The sequence below is a fragment of the Paroedura picta genome, chromosome 4, assembly GCF_049243985.1.
Source record: "Paroedura picta isolate Pp20150507F chromosome 4, Ppicta_v3.0, whole genome shotgun sequence".
Classification (NCBI taxonomy): domain Eukaryota; kingdom Metazoa; phylum Chordata; class Lepidosauria; order Squamata; family Gekkonidae; genus Paroedura; species Paroedura picta.
The window spans coordinates 41,099,631-41,122,001 of NC_135372.1; the positions used below are offsets into that span (position 1 = coordinate 41,099,631).

The window sequence follows — 22,371 nt, forward strand, 5'->3', positions numbered from 1 at the left end:
TAGGAGGAGGAGACGAGCAGGAGGAGGAGGGTCCTCCGCCGAGGTCCCCAGTCAAGTCACTCAACCCCCGGGTGCTTCCCTCCCCCCCTTCCCACCTTTCCTCCCCCTCCTCCCCGGGAGGGCTGAGCATCCCGGCGTGCAACGCGGCGCCCCCACCCTTTTGGCCAAGCGAGTGTGCGTTGCACGCCCAGTCGCTGTGTGGGACTCGCCGCCGCTTCTGCTGCCGCTGCTGTTCCTGCTCCCCCTCGCGCGACGCAGCCGGGCCCGCGTCCGCTTCGCCTGGAGGGCTGCAGAAGCGAAAGGCGGGAGCGGGGCGGAGGCAGGCAGGCGTGTCCTTTCCCCGTTGCCTGCCTGCCTGCTTGGGAGAGGCCAGGCTCGGAGGTGGCGATTCGCCCTGCCTGAGGAAGGCAGGGAAGGGAAGCGGAGAGCAGCAGCGGCGGCAGCAGCAGCAGGAGGCGTCGGAGGATGACTGCCCGCTTGCGCCTGGGGCTGCTGTGGCTGGTGCCGCTGGCCGGGCTGTGCGGCGGCGCCATGGACGAGTGCGGCGACGAGCAGGGCCGGCGGGCGCAGCGCTGCATGCCCGAGTTCGTCAACGCCGCCTTCAACGCCACCGTGGTGGCCACCAACACGTGCGGGAGCCCCGCCGAGGAGTACTGCGTGCAGACGGGCGTCACCGGGGTCACCAAGTCGTGCCACCTGTGCGACGCCTCCCAGCCGCCGCTGCAGCACGGCGCCGCCTTCCTCACCGACTACAACAACCAGGCCGACACCACCTGGTGGCAGAGCCAGACCATGCTGGCCGGCGTCCAGTACCCCAGCACCATCAACCTCACCTTGCACCTGGGTGAGTGGGCGCGGCGGGAGGAGGGGGTGGGCCTGGGCCGCCCTTGTGAGGAGCCACTCGCGACCCCCCCACCCTCAGGAGAGGCTGAGCCCAGGAACACATCAAAAAAGTTAATTTCCGTGCTTCCTTCATGGTGGTCCAGATGTTGCTCCTAGTTTGGCCTTCTTTTGTGTCCTCACGACAGCCCTGTGAGGTAGGCGGCCAGGGATTGAGGCTCCTGTGCTTAGGACTAACTTTCCTTTCGACCTGCATAGGGACGGTTCTCTCCGCTGGAGGGCTGGAGAGGCTTGGTGGGGTGGCTAGGGCTGCAGTCTCTAATCTGGAGGACTGGATTTAATTCTCCCCTCCTCCTCCACATGTGGCCAGCTGGGTGTTCTTGGACCAGTCAGAGTTCTCTCAGCCTCGCCTACCTCACTGGGTGTCTGTTGTGGGAGAGGAGGGGAGCCTTCCGACTCCATCATGTAGTAGAAAGTGGAGTACAAAACGCCCAGGTCTTTTTCTAGTAGCTTAAGAAGTGGTTTCTAGCCTCTTGTGAGTGTTTAAGGAGCTGCCGGGCTGTGGTTTATTCCTGCAGCTTTGGACTAATGCAGCTGTTACACAGGAATGACGGATCTAGAAACCAGAGCCCGACTCCAAGTGTGAGACCTGCCTTACTGGTTCACAGATTCCCACAGTTCCTATTTGTCTGTTGCCCTTCCAACACAGAGCTCAAGGTGCCCTGGGTGGTTCTTACCTCTTCCGTTTTTGCCTCAGGACAATGGGGAAGGGGGATTATCCAAGGTCACGCAGGAACCTTTATGGTAGTGTGTGGTTTGTACTGGCTTCTAGTGACTTTCATCTCATGGACTGCACTTCTAGTCAGTCAGTTTGGTGTAGTGGTTAGGAGTGCGGACTTCTAATCTGGCATGCCAGGTTCGATTCTGCACTCCCCCATATGCAACCAGCTGGGTGACCTTGGGCTCGCCACAGCACTGATAAAACTGTTCTGACCGGGCAGTGATATCAGCGCTCTCTCAGCCTCACCCACCCCACAGGGTGTCTGTTGTGGGGAGAGGAATGGGAAGGCGACTGTAAGCCGCTTTGAGCCTCCTTTGGGTAGGGAAAAGCGGCATATAAGAACCAACTCTTCTTCTTTTAGTCCACAAAGGCTTCGTGCAGGAATAGGTTTGTTCTTAAGGTTCCAGCTGCTAGGCTCACATCTAAGTTATGTGTCAACGGACTGACACCACTCCCGTGCTGAAATGATTACCTCTGTCATGCTTGCCTTTCCATGATGTGTTTCCATTTACACAGCTCTCTTTGGGGTCTCTCTCATGGTCAAGCAATACATTCCAAGCTCCTCAGGGCAAAGGCCTTTCTGCTGTTGGTTGTGAAGCACCCTGCAGATGGATGGCAAGGCAGAATTAATAACTGCAACCAGATGTTTTTGGAAATTCACAAGGAGGTGGTGGCTCTTTCCTGTTCCCACCATCAGACACTCTGAGCTCTGCAACCTGTGAGCAGGATTTAGCTCCATTGGCCAGGGCTTGCTGACAGATTTTCCCTCCTTGAATGTGTCTAATCCCTTTTTGAAACATCTCTAAACTAAAGGGTGCTTCTGTCATCATGTCTTGTAGCCGTGACTTATGCACCGAGCCCTTTCCCACCAGCCCCAGATGCACAGGAGTGCTGAGAGAAAACCATGACTCCGTATGCTCCAGAGATACTCTGCTGTAGGTCTGCCAAGCTCCCAGGCCAAATTTAAGACTTGTGTGGATGTGCCTTTTTAGCTTCAGAGTCATAGAAGTGGAGGGAGAGTTCCCACCTTCTTCTCCTCTCCTATTGGGTACGATGCTTTTCCTCAAAATGTTGAGAGCTGAGCCAGGGCGCAAGAGTCTCTGGCCCTGAAACGACATAACAGATTATCACCAAACCAAAGCAACTGGTGTAGTAGTAAATTAAGCATGTGTACAGTAGATTTACTATAACGTCCAGGAATCTTTCTTTGACAGCCTGAAGAAATGACTTTTGGACTTTGCTGCTTTGTAAAATGAAGGTCCTCAAATGTCATTGACACAGCATTTTAGTCATAGCACCCCAGGGTGAAATGGCCCTCTGCTCATCTCTCTAACTTGCACCAGATCTATTAAGTTTCTAGTGCCAGGTGAATATTTGCCTGTTTTGCCAAGAGAAATCTTGATCTATTGTCTGACTTATTCCTGTTATGCTCTTAAAGATATTTTGGTTTATTTCTGTCCTCGACTTTGGGGTTCCTTTGGCTTTATTGCCGTGTTCGGAGTTCCTGAGATTTAAGTGGTTTGATGATATTCTAAGGTGTGCTGCTAATTATTTTTACATGTGTTTATGCATTTGTTATATTATGGCTTGGTTGACAAGTTTTGTTGTTGTATACCTCTTTGGGAATCTTGTTATATGGGGACAGAAAAATATTTCGGATGAGTAATTGCAGAGCATGTCTTTTTGTCTGACTTCCTTCTCTCTAACCTGGTCCTGCTGGTGTTGCGTCAACACAACTTTTTCTTTAGTGACACCTTGGACCAGGGGTAGTCAAACTGCAGCCCTCCAGATGTCCATGGACTACAATTCCCATGAGCCCCTGCCAGCAAATGCTGGCAGGGGCTCATGGGAATTGTAGTCCATGGACATCTGGAGGGGCGCAGTTTGACTACCCCTGCCCTGGACATTCCAAAGATACAAAGCATGTACAAACCAATAATGCAGTTGCAGGTTCAGCATTCACCCTTGTCAGCTGCCTAAATGAATGTGAGATTCAGGCTCTGGCTGAAGTATCCCAGATGCACTGACTCAGCAGACGCTCCCCTAGTTAGGAGAGGCATTTTGGACATGTTATCACTTGTTTTGTCCAGTGGAAGAGAGAGTACTGGTGTAAATGGCAGCTTTAGTCACTGCTGGCCATGGGGAATGATAACTGATCATTGCTCAATGTCAGCAGCTGTCGCTTGCTCATAGAAGGAGGATACTTTGACAAAGAGCCAGGTAGTGGTTAAGAGCAGCAGCTTCTAATCTGGCCAGCTGGGTTTGATTCCCTGCTCCTTCACCTGCAGCCAGCTGGCTGACCGTGGACTCGTCACAGCCCTGATAGTGATGTTCTCACAGATTAATATCCAGGGGTCTCTCAGCTTCACCTACCAGTTCTAGATCAGCAGGGATTTTGACAGCTTTCAGAGAGGGTGCTGTTTTGTCCCATTTTTTATAGATTGGAATGGGAGTGATGAGGCCTTTGGAGGGCCAAAGTCGCATCAAGTTGCAGCTGATTTATCCCTATAGGGCAGGGATCCTCCCCCCCCTCCCGGGTTTATGCAGCTTTTCCTAGAATTTTGGATGGCCGCTGACATAACTGGAACCCACTTCCCCTGTTGCTCTACAGGCCTAGTTTCTCCACCGTGGAAATGGGTAACTGATCAAATAATTGTCTGACTCCCACATCTTAGTTCTGCGCCCACTTCTCTGAAAGGGCATGTCCCCACTTCCAGAGTTCCTCAAAGCTTGAACAATATTTTAAAGGTTCCTCCCAAGCCAAAAAAGTTTTCAAGCCATGGTTCTGTGTTTGTCCTTGCCTGCCTCTGCCCAGTGACCCTTGTTGGCCTCCCATCCAGCTACTAACCAGGGCTGATGCTGCTTAGCTTCCAAGATCTGATGAGATACGGCTAGCCAGGACCATCCAAGGCCTTTTCAAGCGTCTGTATGATTCCCATCAATATCCACAGATTCTTCATGGGTTGACGAGTGGCATTTGGTACTCTTAACCTTTGCAACAGTGGTTGCTCCCTTCCTTTCCCCCATAATGCATTAAGTTGCGTAAGTCTATTTATTTTGAACAGTTGCTTGAGTTTTAGTCCCACAGTAGAATGACGCAGGTGCTTGTATTGCCTGTACAGAATAGCAGAAATATGCGGAGTAGCAAAAAAACTCTCGTTTCACAAACTCTCCGGAAGCAACGCACCAAAAAGGGGTGGAGAGTGATTCTTTCTCCCCCACACAAGTGCAAAAAGAGAGCGAGTTTCAAAGGGGGGCGGTGAGTGGGTGCTGCTTTAGCAACACTTCCAGCCTAATTCTATACATTTTTGCTTTGAAGTTTGCTTGCCTTATTACATAGCGCGGCCTACTTCAGAGGCTTGAGGAGTGTAACTTAAAAGGATTTTAATTCTCGTCTGAAGCCTGTGCTCTCGCCACTACTGCCTTGTGTTGGAGAAGGAGGAAGCTTCAGAGTTAGCATCACCTGCTTGCTTATCTGTATCTACCTAAGGCTGTACCTACAGGCCTGGTTTTGTTCCCCACCTACATGTGTTGTGCAACTCGCTGGAAATTTGTGCCTGATCTGGCACTGTGAATTTCCTTTTCCTTGGCCAGACAAGAGGCCTTCCTATCTTTCCTCCTCCCTCTTCATAATCCCATATTTAGTAAGTAGCCGCATATCTGGCCTCTGCATTTTAATTCTCAGATCATGAAATCTGCTCTCTCGGGATGTGTTCCGTAAAGGAATTGTCTCCTCTGTGCCCTTCCCCTTTCCCTGAACATGCATTCTTCCCTTTCCCATACAAGGACTCAGTTTCCTCTTCTCACTCTCCTCTTGTACAACTGGAAGGGATTTCTCTTTCCTGATTCCGCATTGTAATCCCACTTTCCTGGTCACAGTGAGAGACAGTGGGAGTCTTGCTCTCTGTGTGTATCTCCTAATAAGGACCGTAGCTGCATCGCCTTGCTGAGTTTGTAATAGTTAACCTGGGGAGGGGCGGGGGGAGAACATTTTAATGGACTGGAGTAGCCAGGTTTAACAGGTCAGTGGATGAAGGTGGAAAAAATGATTATAATCCCAAAACTGTGAAAACTTTAGGAGGAGTGATGGAGAATGTGCACAGTTCTGTGTTTCCTTTGTCTATCTGGGACTGGGAATGACCACTTCAAAGGAGTGGTTCTGTCTGAGAGTTAAATTGTTGCTTTGTGGTGGTCAAACATCATTTTAAAAGGACACAAAAGCAGTTGCACTGTTAATCCTGTTGCACACAGCGCTAAAAGAAAACGGGCTGGTCCCAAAAGGTAATAAATTGCGAGGGCTGATTTGTGTAGTGTTTTAACAGATTATCCCTCACTGGATTTGCTCTTTCTTTAGTTTTCTTTGAACGGCGTGTGTGGCAGAGGAGGAATTTTGAAGACAGTTCAAACCTCTCCCCCACCTCAGGAAAAGAATCAGTTGCTTTTATGATGACTTTGTCATTTGGGGCGATGTTCTTGACTCTTCCGAGTTGCAAACGGTCGAATATTTGCACACCTGTGATGTGGTAGGTGTCAATCCGATGGTCTTTTGTATGAAACGGTAAGGGCAGTGAATGCAAGGGAAATTTAATTTGCTTGCTTGCCCAGGAGATTAGTTAGACAATAACACTTCAAGTTTGGAAGAAAGGTTAGGTGGAAGTACTTGCTATCTGGACTATAAAGCAGGATAGGATCACAAAGTGTTGGTGATTCATCCATGTACAGGTGGTGCCTTTTCCAGGGGGGCACACACCATCAGGTGAGTCCTCTTTCATTTATGTGATTGGTGTTTACCTGTGGAATTCACACATGAACAGTTCTATATTCTGATCAGAATTTGCTTGCATAGGAACTGTTCCTTCTTGAAAGGATCGGAATAACTGTGAAAGGAGAAAGAAATGCCTTTATAACACTAGGAGTTACAGTAACATATGCAGTTCTAGTAGAACAGCTAGATCTGAGTACCATGGTACCTCAAGAGACCAAGAAGATTTTTTTTGGGGGGTGGTGGTGGTATAAGTGCCGAGAATCAAAGCTCCCTTCCTCAGTATCTTAGAGACCAATGAGATTTTCTGGATATAAACACTTTTCTTATATCTCAAAATTTGTATTAGTCTTTAAGATATTAATGTTGTGGCTCAATCTCTTTTGCTGAAGAGCAACATGGCTGCTCTCTGTTTTAGTTCCGTATTCTTGAACTGGATCAAATAGTACTAGCTTGCTGCTCTGTGAAGTTTCGGCTTCCCGGTTGGTGTGTCTCCTTATTTCAAGGTGGCTTTTGAATAACATGAAACTTGTTCCAGGTGTCTTTCATTTCAGTCGTAAGTGGCTTATCCATGGTTTGGAGAAAGCCCTTGGGGGACAAAAAGAGGGCTGAAATAATAGAGCAATATCACTGTATGTGTTCAGTTAACAAGGGAAATCAAATTAGCTCAACAGATTATGTAATGTAAGAAAATGAAATCTTTGAAACTGTCTTAGATAATGTTTAAGGAGTAGGAAGGACTTCTCAATTTGATCCTCTATTTTAAATGGTCAGTTGTATTGGATTTACATAAGTGTGCAAAGATACTTTTCAGTTAAATTGGTAGATATGTTCACCATCTGAGGTGCTTTTTTGTTCTTGAAGAGACAAAGGTGTGTAAGATGTTGCTTCGCCTTAGTGATTTCCCCCTGTGTCTTGTCCAGACATTCCGTTTAGGTATTTTTGGGTTCTTTTGGTTGTTGTTTAACTATACCAAAGTGTGGCTATTCACATGCTGTGTATTTATATGCTTTTTGATGTTAAAGGCCTTGGTAACTGGGCCATGACTTTTTCTAGCTAACTTGCTTTCAGGATGTTAGGCTGAATCAGCAAACAGTAGACTCCTGCCGAGGAGACATTATTCTAACAAATGCTGCTATTCTAACAGAACCAGCCTTGCTTTCCAGGAGTGCAGAAGCTATTATGATATTCCTTGGCAAACGACTACATTTACGAGTCCCTACTCATTTGACAAAAATTATTAGGAAAGCTGTGTCTCAATTTTTGAACTTTAGTTTTACAAAGACACTTAAGTCCATATTATCTTCTTGCCAAGGTAATTAGAGGATGCCTTGTTGCCCTTCTGTCATTCACTGGGATTTGATTGGAGAACATACGGAGCAGGGCCTTCTTTGTCGTGGTTTCCACTTTGTGGAAGTCCCTCTCCTGTCCAGTGCTTGGCATCTGCCGGTGTTAAGACATCTTTATTTTCAAAGTCTTTTGCTGAACATATATTGCTGTTCCAGTGCCAGCTGAATCTATTGCAATTTAGTTACAGCAGCTCCTTGTGTTGTTATAAAGGCAATATTTTTAGATTACTTGAATGTCACAGCAAACACGTTATTACTTAATTGTTTTATTTATAAAACTAACCTTTCACAGTTGAGGTATGGAAACTGTCTCTGAAACAATTAGATAAGATGTTTCTTTTTATACTGGACTCTGTCTGGCCGGCTTTTTTCTCTTTAGGAGGCAGAGGTTGGATGCCGCGGCTGCTTAGCTGTGGGTTTATTTTAGCTGTGAAAACGTTCCCTGTTCAGAATGCATGTGTCCAAAACTATCTTTTCAAATCTGAGAGAGAGGCTTTTGAGTGTTTCTCCCAATTCAGTAGAGCTGTGTTTTTGTGAAGGGCAGAAGGACGGCTTTATGATCTCTCTCTGTCTGCAGTCTGAAAAGTTTACAAATCGGTAGTTTTGTAGAATGACTAGTGGAGGCATATCTCTTCTGTATGGTCTCAGCGTTGCTTGGAAACGGCTTTATTTGCCTAATTAATACTGAAGAAATTTTACAGTGTTTATTTCTGAATATTTTTTTTATCTAAACATAGTTCAGCTGGGAATTTGCAACCCTAGCGTTCATTAAGCCCAATCGTTCACAAGGCTGTTAGGACCGTCTTTGTTTTGAGGGCAGTGTAGGATGTGGTTCATTAGAGGTCTTGGATTCTGAGAGGACAAGAGCCCGATTGAACATGCAAAAAGCCTTGAATATAAGCATGTGCGACTGCCATGCACACTGATAGAAAAGGCATTGTAGAAGCAGAGGTAAAACTGGAGACTGAGGGGTATGTGTGACAATTCTCCCCCCCCCCCCGCCGTGGTACTGTGCAAGATGCTTTTGCCTCTGTATACAAAAAGAAGTATGTTGTAATCTTATTTCTACGGAACGTGAAATAAATCTTTCCCCTTGGGTCATTTCTCACATAGGAGTTGTACTTATTTATAGAACCATAGTATTAAAAAAAAAGCTGGAAAAGCTATATCATCTGCCAAGTATGTTTGCTGGATTGAGCAACGTTCATAAATGGCATAACTGGTGTAGAATAGACTATTGGCCTATTGAGGTCATTGTTGTATACATGAGAGCCAGCTTGGTGTAGTGGGTAAGAGTGCGGACTTCTACACATGCAACCAGCTGGGTGACCTTGGGCTCACCACAGCGCTGAGAAAGCTGTTCTGACTGAGCAGTAATATCAGGGCTCTCTCAGCCTCACCCACCTCACAGGGTGTCTGTTGTGGGGAGAGGAAAGGGAAGGTGACTGTAAGTCGCTTTGAGACCCCTTTGGGGAGAGAAAAGCGGCATATAAGAACCAACTCTTCTTCTTCAGTAATATCAGGGCTCTCTCAGTCTCCCCTCCCTCACAGGGTGTCTGTTGTGGGGAGAGGAAAGGGAAGGTGACTGTAAGCCGCTTTGAGACTCCTTCGGGTAGAGAAAAGTGGCATAGAAGAACCATCTCCTCTTTTACTTGGACAGATAACAGCAGATCTCCAGAGGATTCTCCCATCAGGTACTATCTGCCTGGTTTTGACTGGAGATAGCAAAGACTCCACAAGAGACATTCAGCATGCAAGGGAGATCTTTAACCACTAAGCCACGGGCCCTCCTCAGACCTCTTGTCTTTGTGCCCCCCCCCCCTGTATCTTGTGCCTGGACAATACTGGCAAAATATGTTGTACAAGGATGAATTGATTAAGTCTTTTAAATTCCCATGAATATTATTTTTCTCCTTATATGCCTTTTGACTGGAATGTCTCACGTTACCCTTTTTTGTATTTTGAAAAAGCTATCTGAGCACACTCTATATTGAACGTCATTTAAAAGAAAAAGGATCGTAGTTTCTACAGCTAGCTTGACCGAAACATCTTGGACATAGATGTTTCTAGAATATTAATGTTTATTACATTTTACCCCAATTTTTCCCCATCTGCTCATGCTTTGTATCTTGAACCAAAAATGAAACTTGGCCCTAGTAAGAAGCCCACATAAGGCAAGTTGGAGGAAGCCTGGTTTGCTTTAGGGTCTTTTAAGTACTTATGAAGCTAGTGAAAAATAGAATAGCTTTGTTAGAACCAATCGCTGTAAATAGATGAGAGAACTCCCCTGCACTGAGCAGGGGGTTGGACTAGGCGGCCTGTATGGCCCCTTCCATCTCTATGATTCTGTGATTTTATAAATACAGGTGATCTAGGAACAAGACGTTAGTGGCAAGGAGGGCTTACTACAGCCCTGTGAATTTAGCCCACAGTTTACTGGCTCAATCCTCCCTTTGTATGTATAGCTCTTTGTGGCAAAAAGAACCTACTTCTGTGAAGTTTCTCTAGTTTTTTTTCATACTGCAGGTGAGCAGATGGCAAGCAGCTATAAAACCTGAGATTCATCTGTGTAGCTGTTGTATCCAACAGAAGACAAGTGGAACTGGAAATATTTAGGGGGGGGGAATGCTTGATCCAGCTCTAAACCGCAGCACGTCCTTTTATAAGCAGGCCCATCTCATGGTTTCAGAAACGTAGCCTTAGAAGGAGGACAGAACATGCAGCAGATGCTGACAAAAGATATCAATCCACTTGGCAGTGATGTGACTTCATCTGGGATGTTAATTTTTCTTTCTTTAGTAAAAAGTGGTACAATGAAATTTGGGTGTGCAAAGGTTGGAGCAGTATGCTGGAGAAAAGGCTGAGCTGTCACGTATCAACTGATCTTCAGACAACAGAGATAAGTTTCCCTGGAGGAAGAGTGGCATTAGGAGCCTTTATATTCCTTTTCACCCTATGGCAGGGGTAGTCAAACTGCAGCCCTCCAGATGTCCATGGGCTACAATTCCCATGAGCCCCTGCCAGCATTCGCTGGCAGGGGCTCATGGGAATTGTAGCCCATGGACATCTGGAGGGCCACAGTTTGGCTACCTCTGCCCCATGGCCTCCCATTTCTATCCCCGCCAAAGAATCCTTCAAGCACTGTATCCAAATCTTGAGCAACTTCCCAAGCTAGATTTGGCACAGTTTGTTTGTGCCTGGTTCATGGTCCCCTGAAGACCGTCCGGAGACACCCCCCCCCCAAGGATCCTTGGGCCCAGGTTAAGAACACCCACTGTAGGTGAACATGCCTAACTTGTTTATGTATTTTCCTCATTTAAATACAAGGGAGCAAATAAAACCCATGTTATTACTGTTTCGGTGACTGTACATGTTGTTTTCCAAAGCTAAGCAGCTCACAGGACCATCTTGTTGCATAAGAAATACTAATGGGAGGCACCTTCCAGCATTTAGTTGGGGCTATTTTGAGTTGTCGTCATTGGTGTTCATTACAATAATCGCTGGTAATGACTGGGGAAGGCACTGGCAAACCACCCCGTATTGAGTCTGCCAAGAAAACGCTGGAGGGCGTCACCCCAAGGGTCAGACATGACCCGGTGCTTGCACAGGGGATACCTTTACCTTTACCTTTACCTTTACAATAAAAGACTTCCTCCTCTTAAAAGTCGCAGGTGTTGGGAGATGGGAGTTCTTGCTTGCTGCTGTTAGAGCTGAGGAGGTGTCAGTTCTGAATTATATACTGCCTCTGTCATGAGGGGTTAACTTGGTTGTAAATCACTTGTGTAGGAATCTTGAAATAGAAGCAGCTTCAGCAGGGTGTGAATCTTTTCTTTAAATAAATGAGTTGACTGCAAGGTAATGGGACTGAAAATGGCTGTCAGCTGTGGGTTACGAGTTTTTAAACTGACTTCTTCCTATGTTGTGTGTGGTTCCGTGGAACGGTATTTTCTGTCCTGAAATAAGCTGTAGACCTGCAGCCAAAAATGGGCCACTCTTCTTCTGTTCCAGCATTCTGTTTTCTACAGTGGCTAGCCAGATGTTTTTGAGAAACCAACAAACATCATAGAAAGTGTTTGGAGCCCAAACCAGTGACATTCTGACATGCACAGCCTTTGCGTATGGAAGCTACATTCCATCCTTTGACCATCCTCTCCTACTCCATTACCCCCATGGATCCATCTGAGGTTCAAAGAAGCTCATCAGGACAAGTTTTACTGTGTATGCCAGGGTTGTCCCAAACGGTGGCTCTCCAAATGTCCATGAACTACATTTCCCATGACCTCCTGCTTGTTTCCAGGGTCATTTCCAAAACTCAACAGAATGTAATGGCAAGACCATTACAGATGGCCACTTGCAGAGGCTTCATGCCTCACTTTTGGGTGCCAGCCCACAGTTTGTGAAACACTGCCCTGGGCCCTTCTGACCTCCTGCTAGCTCCAAACACCTCCCTGCTGCTATCACTGCAACCAAACCACATAAAATAATCTCTATACGTTGCTTGGCATTCCAATGGCTAGTTCTATCCACAGATGCCAGTTGTCTTTCAATATAGTCTCACAGTCATGAGGTTTTGAGACTTGCCTTTATGGTTAAGCAGTAGAACACGTCCTTGTACAAGATTTCAGGTTCAATCCCCAGCATCCTCAATTTAAACTGAAGTATCAGGTAGTCCAGCAATTCCCAGTCAGGGCTCCGGGGAACCCTGGGGTTACATGAGAATTGTCCAGGGTAATGTGGACTTCACAGAATTTTGGATGGCCGCTGACATCACTAGCTGTCACTGGAGCTCACTCCCACTCTTCAGGCCTAGTCACTTTCTCCACAGTGGAGAAATGACTGGTTCCCGCATCTGTGCCCACTTCTCTGAAGGAACATGTTACCTCTTCCTGGATTCCTCAAAGCCTGGAAGATATTTCAAAGGTTCCTCCATGGTCAGAAGGCTGAAGAAACTGTGGTATGAAAGACCCGAGATCCTGGAGAGCCATTGCATAGTCCTGAGTACACTATCCTGGTCCTGATGGACCAGTGACCCGGTTCAGCATAAGACAGCCTCATGTGTCCATATGTGTATTTATGGGCTTAAAAAATGATCTGCTTGATTCTCCCTTTGTAGAAATATGTAAAGTAGGGGTAGTCAAACTGCGGCCCTCCAGATGTTCATGGACTACAATTCCCATGAACCCCTGCCAGCAGTCTCTGGCAGGGGCTCATGGGAATTGTAGTCCATGGACATCTGGAGGGCCGCAGTTTGACTACCCCTGATGTAAAGCTTCTGTAAAGCGAGCTATTTAGCCATGACATCGACTTCTGTGCTTTCACTGGCTCTGCCTGTAACCGTCCTTTTAATAGAGATTTTGTTTTAGACACCCAAGAAGTGAAGATTAAACAATCTGGAAGAAATCTCTCTCAATTGAGACCTGTGACTCTAACTGTGAAATTTGTCAGGAAATCCTTTGGAGACTTTGTTCAATCTCGGTCTGGGAATAGCTTACTGAACACTTCAGTGACTTCACTGTGGTATTTGTGGAGCCCTGAGGGGGACTCTATTTTAGTTAGTCTCACAAAGGCTTGATTTACATTTTGCAGGTTTCAACTTGAGTAGCTGAAGGAGCCTTTAAAAAAATATACCCTGCAGTTGTTCAGCACAGCTATATAAAGTTGCTGCAAAGCTCTTTATCTCTGCCTTACGCTCTTAAACTCTCAGATTTTTCTCCAGTTCCCTTCTCCTCTGAATCCCTTTCCTGGAGGACTGGTGCCACTGTGGGAGACACTAGGGAATACTATACATGGCTGAGCATTTATTTTAAGGGATGGAAGGAGGTTGGAGCCTGTGTGGCATTTTGCAGGACAAAATAGCTGCTATTTGTGGTCCTGGACAGGCTCACTATGGAAGGATTTCTCCTTGATGCTGGTGATTTCTATCAGTTGTGCCCAGTTTTTAGGGCCTATTTATTGCCTGATCTTAATACATTGACATTGCAAAAGAGGATTGGAGGCGGTGCTGAGAGTTTAAGTTGATATACCAAAGGTAGCACTTCAGTCCGATGCAGACTCAGTTCACACATGGTGTTAAACTGGTTTGCATGAATTGTTTTTGAGAATCCAAGCAGAGATTTCTTGGCTCTTCCAAATATGGAAAACTGTAGTCACATCATTGATTGATTGATTGATCGATCGATTGATTGATTGATTGACTTATACCCTGCTCCTCTCAACAAGTTGGCTTGGGGCGGCTTACAAATAAAAGGCAAATAGCCTTTACAATAATAGATACAATAAAAACACTAAAATCAACATTCCCCCCCCCCAATTAAAACATAACAATCAAACCCCACAAATGATAAAGCAAGGCAGATGGTGGACAAAAAGCCAAAAACAACTCCCCAATTCCCAACCCGCCACCCATATCATGCCATTAACAGCATATGATGGGAGAACAGGCAGTCAGATGTCATCCTGTGTCCTACAGGCTGTTTCCACTGGTTCAAGTGCGCTTCTATTGGTGGGGTACAGGAGTAATCTTAGCCAATGGTCCTCTTTTCCTGCTGGACCCTACATTGTGACCAGTGACATTATGCTAGGGGAGGGATCCTCCTAAGTCTGTAGGGTAGGATTTTTGGATGGAGGGCATCTGAGCGAAGGAATGACTGTTCCACAATCAGAACTTTGCTTGCAGTCTAAGGTGCAGCCCTACAATTTGGAACAGTTTGTTTGCTGTCATTTTTCATCTGTTTGGAACTTGTGTTTCAGTATTGTGGTGCCTCCAGGGACAGGGCTGTGGCTTTAACTGTGATTTATCAACTCAAGCTGTGCCAAACTTTAGCTAGTTAGAACATGCCAAACTTCAATTAGCATAAACTACAGTTTTGCAAGGCAACGTCAAACCATGGTTTCTAATTTTAGTTTGCTGGTCTGTTGCAGACCATGTTTGTTTTTTCCCAGTTCAGATATCACACCAAACCATAGCTACACGTTCTTTAATTGTGTTTTATCATCACATTTAATTAGGACAGAATGGCACTGTGTTTAAAGGACGTGTCAGGGATTGCTTTCTTCTTCCTATTTTCTACTGATGGTCTAATTCAGTGGTCCCCAACCTTTTTTGGGCCGGGGACCAGGGGGGGGAGGGAGGCCCGGGGACTAGGGGGGAGAGGAAGGTGTGGGTATGGGCGAGCCAGTGGGTGCAAATGCACAGATGGAGATCTGCTGCGCCTGCGCGTTTGCGCACGCCGGCACGCTGGCGCCAGCACCTCCCCCGCATCACGGCACTCGCTGCGCTGCGGAGGGGAGGTAGGCACGCCCTGCCACAGCCTGGTACTGAGGGCTCCACGGCCCGGTACCAGTCTGCGGCTCAGGGGTTAGGGAACACTGCTCTAATGGGTTCTCAATCTTGGGGTCCTGACTCCAAGTGGGGTCACCTGGCACCTTCCGCAGGGTTGCCGCGGGGTGGCGGCAGGTGACAGCGGCAGCCGGCAGCTGCTGAGCCATGGCACTGGCTGCTTCCATGCTACCTCCAATCTGTGCACAACGCCCCCCCCCCCCGCGTGTGCACACACTGCCACTGCTGCAGTTGGGGTCATGGCGTTATGTTGGTGGAGAACCTCTGGTAATAGATCCTGGTCACTTATGCAAGCACTTCTCTAGTTTCTGAGGTGCTCTATGCACTCACACTATCACGCCCATGTCTTCAACATTATGGGACTAATTGATCTGTTCTTTTCAGCGTCCTACTTTTTTCTGTGCTTGCAGGAATTGTAGAATATGGCAGTTCTACAATGTCTTTGGATAGGTGTTATGCAAATGTGAATGACAGTCTGTTCATTTCTGTATGAACGGCGTACGAATTCTAGAGAAAGTGCTTCTATATTGGAGCATAATTTTAATATCGTGGCCCTTTGAGGGAGCTGCAGATCAGGGCTCTTGGTGTGGCGGCTGCCTGCAGCCTCAGTCACAGAAATGAATATGCTTCCATGTGTTCTCGTCACTGGGTTCCTTTTAGTGCCAGAGTTAATACTGCTATATGCTCCGACCTGGAATGAGAAACTTCCCTGGTGCTGATATCTTAACACTGATGCTGATATCTTAACACTGATGCTGTTTGGTCACTGATGGGGCCCAGGACTCTAGAATAGTTTTGTTCAGTGCCTTCCCCATAGTATTCTCTGCAGGCATGAGTTAACTGATTAAATGACATTATACGAATCACTGCTCCTCTGCTTGTGAAGCAGGCTGGTTATACACACATCTGTACATACGCACAGCTACTTTCTCACACCCCCGCTAGTATATTTTTTCCTCTCGCTCACTTGGCCTCCTTCCTAGCACTCCTCTGGGATGACATACTGGGATATGTTTAGTGTGTGAATGTAGGCTTGTTGGCTAAATAGAATGGTGCCTTCTTGGAATATTTGGGGAGGATTTTAGGTGGATTTTAAGTGTCTCAGAAAACCCGCTGTGCTGGTGAGCAAAGAAATACTCTTTAAAGGGTGAAAGTAGATGTAGATTCTGATGCTTCAAGTCCACCCAACCCACACATTATCAGTGTGTGTGTGGGAAATCAAATGAAAAACAATAGCTTGTTAGGTTGATGGCCTTACAAACAGCATTTTTTTTTGGGGGGGGGGCGCAAAACCCTTCATGTGTTTTGTGTTTTTAATCCAGTCACAGAAGGAATGACTGCTTCCCCCCCTCCCCCCTCCGAACTGGTTTTCAGTAAACCGAATTTTGGCACCCTTGTTTTATTGACTTAAGGCTCGTATGGCATAGTGGCAGTGCGAATGAACCATGAATCCAGAAACCCACAATTCATATTTCCCCTCTGCCACGAACTTGTGACCTCAAACCACTCACAGCTTGAATATAATAGGAATCTTTCACGGATGTCATTAGCTGTGCCACAAGATAATGCGTCTGAGACAAAGGCATTAATGCAATATTTATTTCAACACCTACTTTGACTAAATGCAAAGATGAGATGAGGCCAGGTTCAGTTTCCTAGGCGGATGGGCCAGGCACAGGGGAACAGTTCTGTTGTTCAGCTGTTTCCCAATGTCCCGTTGTTTCCCAAGAGCCCACCCGCCCTTACCCTTGTACATGGTTCTGCTACAGGCAAGAGTTTCCAAAGATTTTTTAAAAATAAAAAACACAGCAGTTGATAATTAGAACCAGTACGCAGAGCAAACAACATGCCTAATTCACACACACTCCAAAAAACAAATTAAGAAAATATACGCAGTCATAATTATTCAAATATTCTTAGACTTTTGAATTGCTGTTTAATTTGTTAACGATTTCCCCACCTTCAAGAAGTATTCTGATCTGGTTGTTTCCAATAGTGTGCAGATACCAAGGGATTTCCAAATACTTTTGGAAGAAGCTCTAGGTTTTAGGCTAGCAGGACACTCAACTGAAGAGAATAGCACACAATCCCCTGGAGCAGGGGTAGTCAACCTGTGGTCATCCAGATGTTCATGGACTACAATTCCAATGAGCCCCTGCCAGCAAATGCTGACAGGGGCTCATGGGAATTGTAGTCCATGGACATCTAGAAGACCATAGGTTGACTACCCCTGCCCTGGAGAGCTTTTCTTTCAACTCAGCTGGTTCTTCTGTTGGAAGAGGACTGTATAAGGTGAGGGGGGGGGGAGCTTGAAACTTTGCCCAGTGGAGTGTGAGGATGGGAGCAGGAGTAGAGGAAATGTGGGCTAGTTAGTGAGACTCTGTGTCTGAGGCTTGGAAAGGGTGAGCTTGCCCTTAATGCTCAGGTTTCTGTAGTTACAAGTTTAGCTCATCTCTGTGGCACAGAGCACCTTTATTTATCCTCTGTTGGTACACCAGCCTCAGTTGTTCCCCAAAAAGCACAATTTGGCTGCAGTGATCCATCTTCCAGTCACACCCAGGTTAAGTTTCTGTAATGTGCTTTACTTTACTCAGACATAGAGCCTTCTGTTTCTTATAGAGTGGCACTCTTTTGCTAGAATAAGAGCAAATTTGTCCTTAAAAAGTGACCACCTGATTTAGACTTCCCTTTTAAGTATGTCCTTGTTACATTTTGATGGAGGTAGCCATTTTAGAAAGTTTTGGACATACATATTTTTAGCATCTTGATGTCTTGATCTACTTTCTCCTTTCGCTTTTGGTTTTGTGATGGCCTATGGCCACATACAATAAACTTGACTTGACTAATTCAGGTGAGTAGCCATGTTGGTCTGAAGTAGCAGAACAAGATTTGTCCAATGGCCCCTTTAAGACCAACAAATTTTATTCAAGGTGTCTGAGGAAGTGTGCATGCGCACAAAAGCTCACACCTTGAATGAAACTTTATTGGTCTTAAAGGGGTCACTGGACTCAAATTTTATGCTTGACTTGACTAATGCACTTCACTGTCTGAAAACTTCAGCTTGTTCAAAACGCAGCAGCTAAGCTGCTTCAGGGACTGGATATCGAAGTGGTATCCCCCTTGTGTATGCTGCCTGTCTGCACTGGCTGTATGTGTTCAAGGTCACAAATTACAGTGCAGGTGCTTTAAGGCTCTACACAACTTGAGGGGGTACTTGAAGGACTGTCTCATACACTGTCCAGCCTTCCAGTTAAGATAAAAGAATTGGAAGGCCATCTAGTCCAACCCCCTGCGCTCAATGCAGGATCAGCCTGAAGCATCCATGATAAGTATCTGTCCAGCTGCTACTTGAAGACCGTCAGTGAGGGGGCTTACCACCTCCAATTCCACTGCCGAACTACTCTGACTATGAAATCCCGCCCTGCTATCTAGTGGGTTCCATTCTACGTATAGTTTAAAGCCATTACTGCAGATCCTCTCCTCTGCTGCCAACAGGAACCACTTCCTGCCACCTCTAAGTCAGTGGTCCCCAACCTTTCTGAGGTTGGGGACCGGCAGGGCATTGGGGCACGGCCCGCACGCCACGCCCACACATTGGCCGCGCCCGCGGGTCGCGCCCTCGCGTCGGGCCACGCTCGCGAGCCACGCCCGCACATCGGGACGCGCCCCGAGCCGCGCCCACACATCGGCCGCGCCCGCATGGGCGCAGCCCGGCCCCGATTCCCTCTCCCCGCCCTGCCGCAGTAAGAAGCTTCCCGGGCCGCAAGCTTGCGGCCGGGGAAGTTTTTTACTGCGGGGGGGGGGCGGGGAGAGGGAGCCGCGGCCCGGCGCCATGGCCTTCGCGGCCCGGCAGCGGGCCACGGCCCGCAGGTTGGGGACCACTGCTCTAAGTGACAACCTTTCAAATACTTAAAAAGCAATCACGTCCCCTCTTTCTTCTTTCTAAGAACCCCCCTCCCCCCCAAAAAAACCCCTGAAGGAATGAAGCAAGTGGTGAATAGAAACAGGGCTTTTTCAGTGGTGGTGACTCATCTTTGAGTTGTTCTCCCCCTCGTGGCTTGTCTGATGCCTCCCTTACTTTTCTTTTGGGGCCCAACCAAGTAATCTGCCCTCCTAGGAGGAATGGTAGGATAAAAATGCCATGAACGATGGGACTTTTTATTCTAAGCGTCTTCTGTTTTTAGGCTTTGATCTAGCAATGGAAATAAGCTGCTCCTAGTTCTGGAAGATGAATGTTTCACTTCCCAAATACTCAGAAGCATTTTAGAGCTGTGAGTGTCGATTTTGGAATGCCTGCTAAGGAGCTGCTGTGAGAGAGCAATTATAATTCTGGTTGGTCAGGACAGAATTTGTTCCCACTGGCTACCTACCGACAGTAACCAAGCTGATGCCTTTTGGTCCAGTTGTAGGTTCTGCGTTGTCTTCAATTCTGCATGGAATGTAAAACCTTGCTACGTTACCTACTGCTAGGCATTTTAGTGCTGCCATAAAGGGATTCTGGACAAAGCACTGATAAAGCCCTGTTTTTAGTGTGCAAATTTAACTTCCAGAGAATCTCGTATGCTCCCCTAAACATCTGGATAACTGGGTTTGATTCCCACCTCCCCCTCCAAATGCAGCCAGCTGGGTGACCTTGGGCCAGTCACAGTTCTCACAGAACTCTGTCAGCCCCCCCCCTAACTCAAGGGGGCTGTTGGGGAAAGGAAGGGTAGTCAATTGTAAGGTACTTTATAAGACACCAGACAGTAAAAAGTGGGGTACAAAAAACCCAGCTCTTCTTCTTCTAAACTCATTGGCTTCAATGAATGTAGAAGGCTCTTCTTAGGATTCAAGTTTTTCTTTTATTTTTTTTACCACAAAGTTCTTACCCTTACATTGCAAAAACAGTTGAATGCTACATCTCCAGTGCTTGGCTTCAATGCTTATATGAGTCTTTGTCCCTCTGTAGGGATAGCAAAGCCAGAATAGAACTGTGCAAAATAATGCCGATTTGTAGAAGTCATGCAAGTACTTGGTTCTTTCCTTGGTGTATAATCTGAATAGTATGAATGCAGAATTCTTATTGTAATATGGAATACACACAGCTTGGGCAGATGCACTGTATATGCAGGGCAAGTTATGCTATCCCCCCCCAGTTGTTGGGAATAAATTTATTTTGCTGTTTGAAATGTAAGAAGAGGACCATGAGGTGGCCATTGCACAAATGTGGTGGCTTTCAAATCTCCAATTAAAAAGTATTCCAGTTATTCTTTTAGCAACTAACATCTGTAGTATTTCAAAAGATTACGAAATTCCGGGAAATAACTTCCAGAGTTTGTTGAATACCACTCTCCCTTACAGCAGTTTGTTTATTTGATCCCTCCTTGCTAGCATACAATGTTATTTACAAAAGAGAGAAGTCCCCCTGTACACACACATAATAGCATAACAGTAAAGGGGCCAATTCATCAATTTAAGCTGGTATAGTCCAGGGGTAGTCAAACTGTGGCCCTCCAGATGTCCATGGACTACAATTCCCAGCAAATGCTGGCAGGGGCTCCTGGGAATTGTAGTCCATGGACATCTGGAGGGCCGCAGTTTGACTACCCCTGGTATAGTCCTTTTGAATTTAGTCAGCCTCTTCCACTTTAGCGAAATCCATGGTTGTTGAATTCATGTGATGTGGTTCATTGATAGGTTAATGAAAAACAGATGAATAGCAGGGAGGCTAGGCCTGTTTGCGTTATGGTATTTAGGGAAATTAAAACATAAGTTTTCATGGAGGAAAGACTGGCCTTCTTGGTCCTACACATAGCGCCCAACTCTAATTCGAAATCTGTTTGGACCAGCTGTGGTGCAGCTGCAGGAATATCTATCTCCTTTTGGTAATGTGGTTTGTGTTAACGTAGAACCCTGTTTACCAGCTTCACAGAGCTATTTTGTAAGCTGCTGGTGGTTCTCTTGAGTATAAATTTGAAAGCGTTTTCATGAGGGCATTGACATGGGATGTTTTATCTTAGGAAAGCGTGACTGTGTTAAGATGTGTTCACACTTAACCATCTGTCTCTGCCCCCTCTCCCACTGAGTGTCATTGTTGCTGGGGTTTCTTGGTACACTCTGTGTATGTGTATTGTTCTCTTCTTCTTTCCGTGCCCCTAACCAGCCCCAGTTAAGTCTGAATTTTTACCTCCAATAGTCAGTGGCTAGCTGTCTTCCAGCTGTGTTAAGCTACAGGCACTAAGCCCACACAAAGCTGCAACATTCTCACTAAGAAGGTTTTGCTACTTTGCCACTTAGTAAGAAATTATCAGTTTATTTTTTTGGCTACCATACTGAAAAGATGCTTCATTATTTTGTCCTGGAAAGTAAACGCATGATTAATGCAAGTTCAATGACTTTTGGTGTGTTACCATGATATTTGTGTAGTTATCTGCTTTTGTTCAGGTTGTGTTTGTTGTAGGTGCTCCTGATTATGCTACAGTCCAGTGTAATTACTAGAAGTCGTTCTATTCATCACTCAGTAGGAAAATGTAAAGAACTGATAATGTTTAGGCAACCCAGTTGTTCATATCCCATAACATTATCTATTCCTTGGCTCCATCTTTACAATAGATTTCTGTTTGAGTACTTCTAATTTATGGCCTGTTGGTGAAAAGCATTCTAAAGGATGGCCTAGCACAGTTTTCTATTGTGTGTAGACGTTTAGATGAGAAGGGGGTTAGAAATTCCATTGTTGCTGTTTGGAATAAAGCATAATCCCAAACTTTAACGTACTTAAAATGGTATCCCCAAGACTGCTTTTCCCAGTATTAAATATTTGTCCTTAAAGAACTTTTGTGCAAAAAATTACATGTATGTTTGTCACTCCAGAAACTTTGTTCTACTCCATGTACATGCAATATGACTGATTTACACATGTCTTGTTTAAGGATATGCATTTGGGACTCCCCTTATTCTTGTGGCTAACTACTGTGCAAACTGACAGAGAACGGTCAAAGGAAAATTACATGAGTACGCCTTCTCCCCGCCCCCCTGTCTTGTTATATCTAGGCTTTCAGAAAGCCAAAGAAATAATTAAGCATTGGATGTGGAGTTCAATAAGACCTGCTTGTGGAGGTACCCTACTGCAGAAAATATATATGTTTTTGCCAGTAGACTATCCAACTGCCTTAAAGATTCTTAACTACTAGAGCAGGGGTCGTCAAACTGCGAATGCTGGCAGGGGCTCATGGGAATTGTAGTCCATGGACATCTGGAGGGCCACAGTTTGACTACCCCTGTACTAGAGAATCTACACTTGGGAACCCTTCAGAGTCTTGTC

The 22,371-nt window shown here is 46.1% G+C and overlaps 1 protein-coding gene across 1 annotated transcript in view; it reads left to right on the forward strand.

Annotated features, from left to right (window-relative positions):
- LAMC1 (laminin subunit gamma 1) overlaps positions 1-22,371 on the forward strand; it is a 148,505-nt gene continuing 126,134 nt past the window's right edge. The window contains exon 1 of the mRNA XM_077332612.1: positions 1-844. Within this exon, the coding sequence (XP_077188727.1) occupies positions 466-844 (379 nt within the window). The 5' untranslated portion in view covers positions 1-465. The remainder of the gene's footprint in view (positions 845-22,371) is intronic.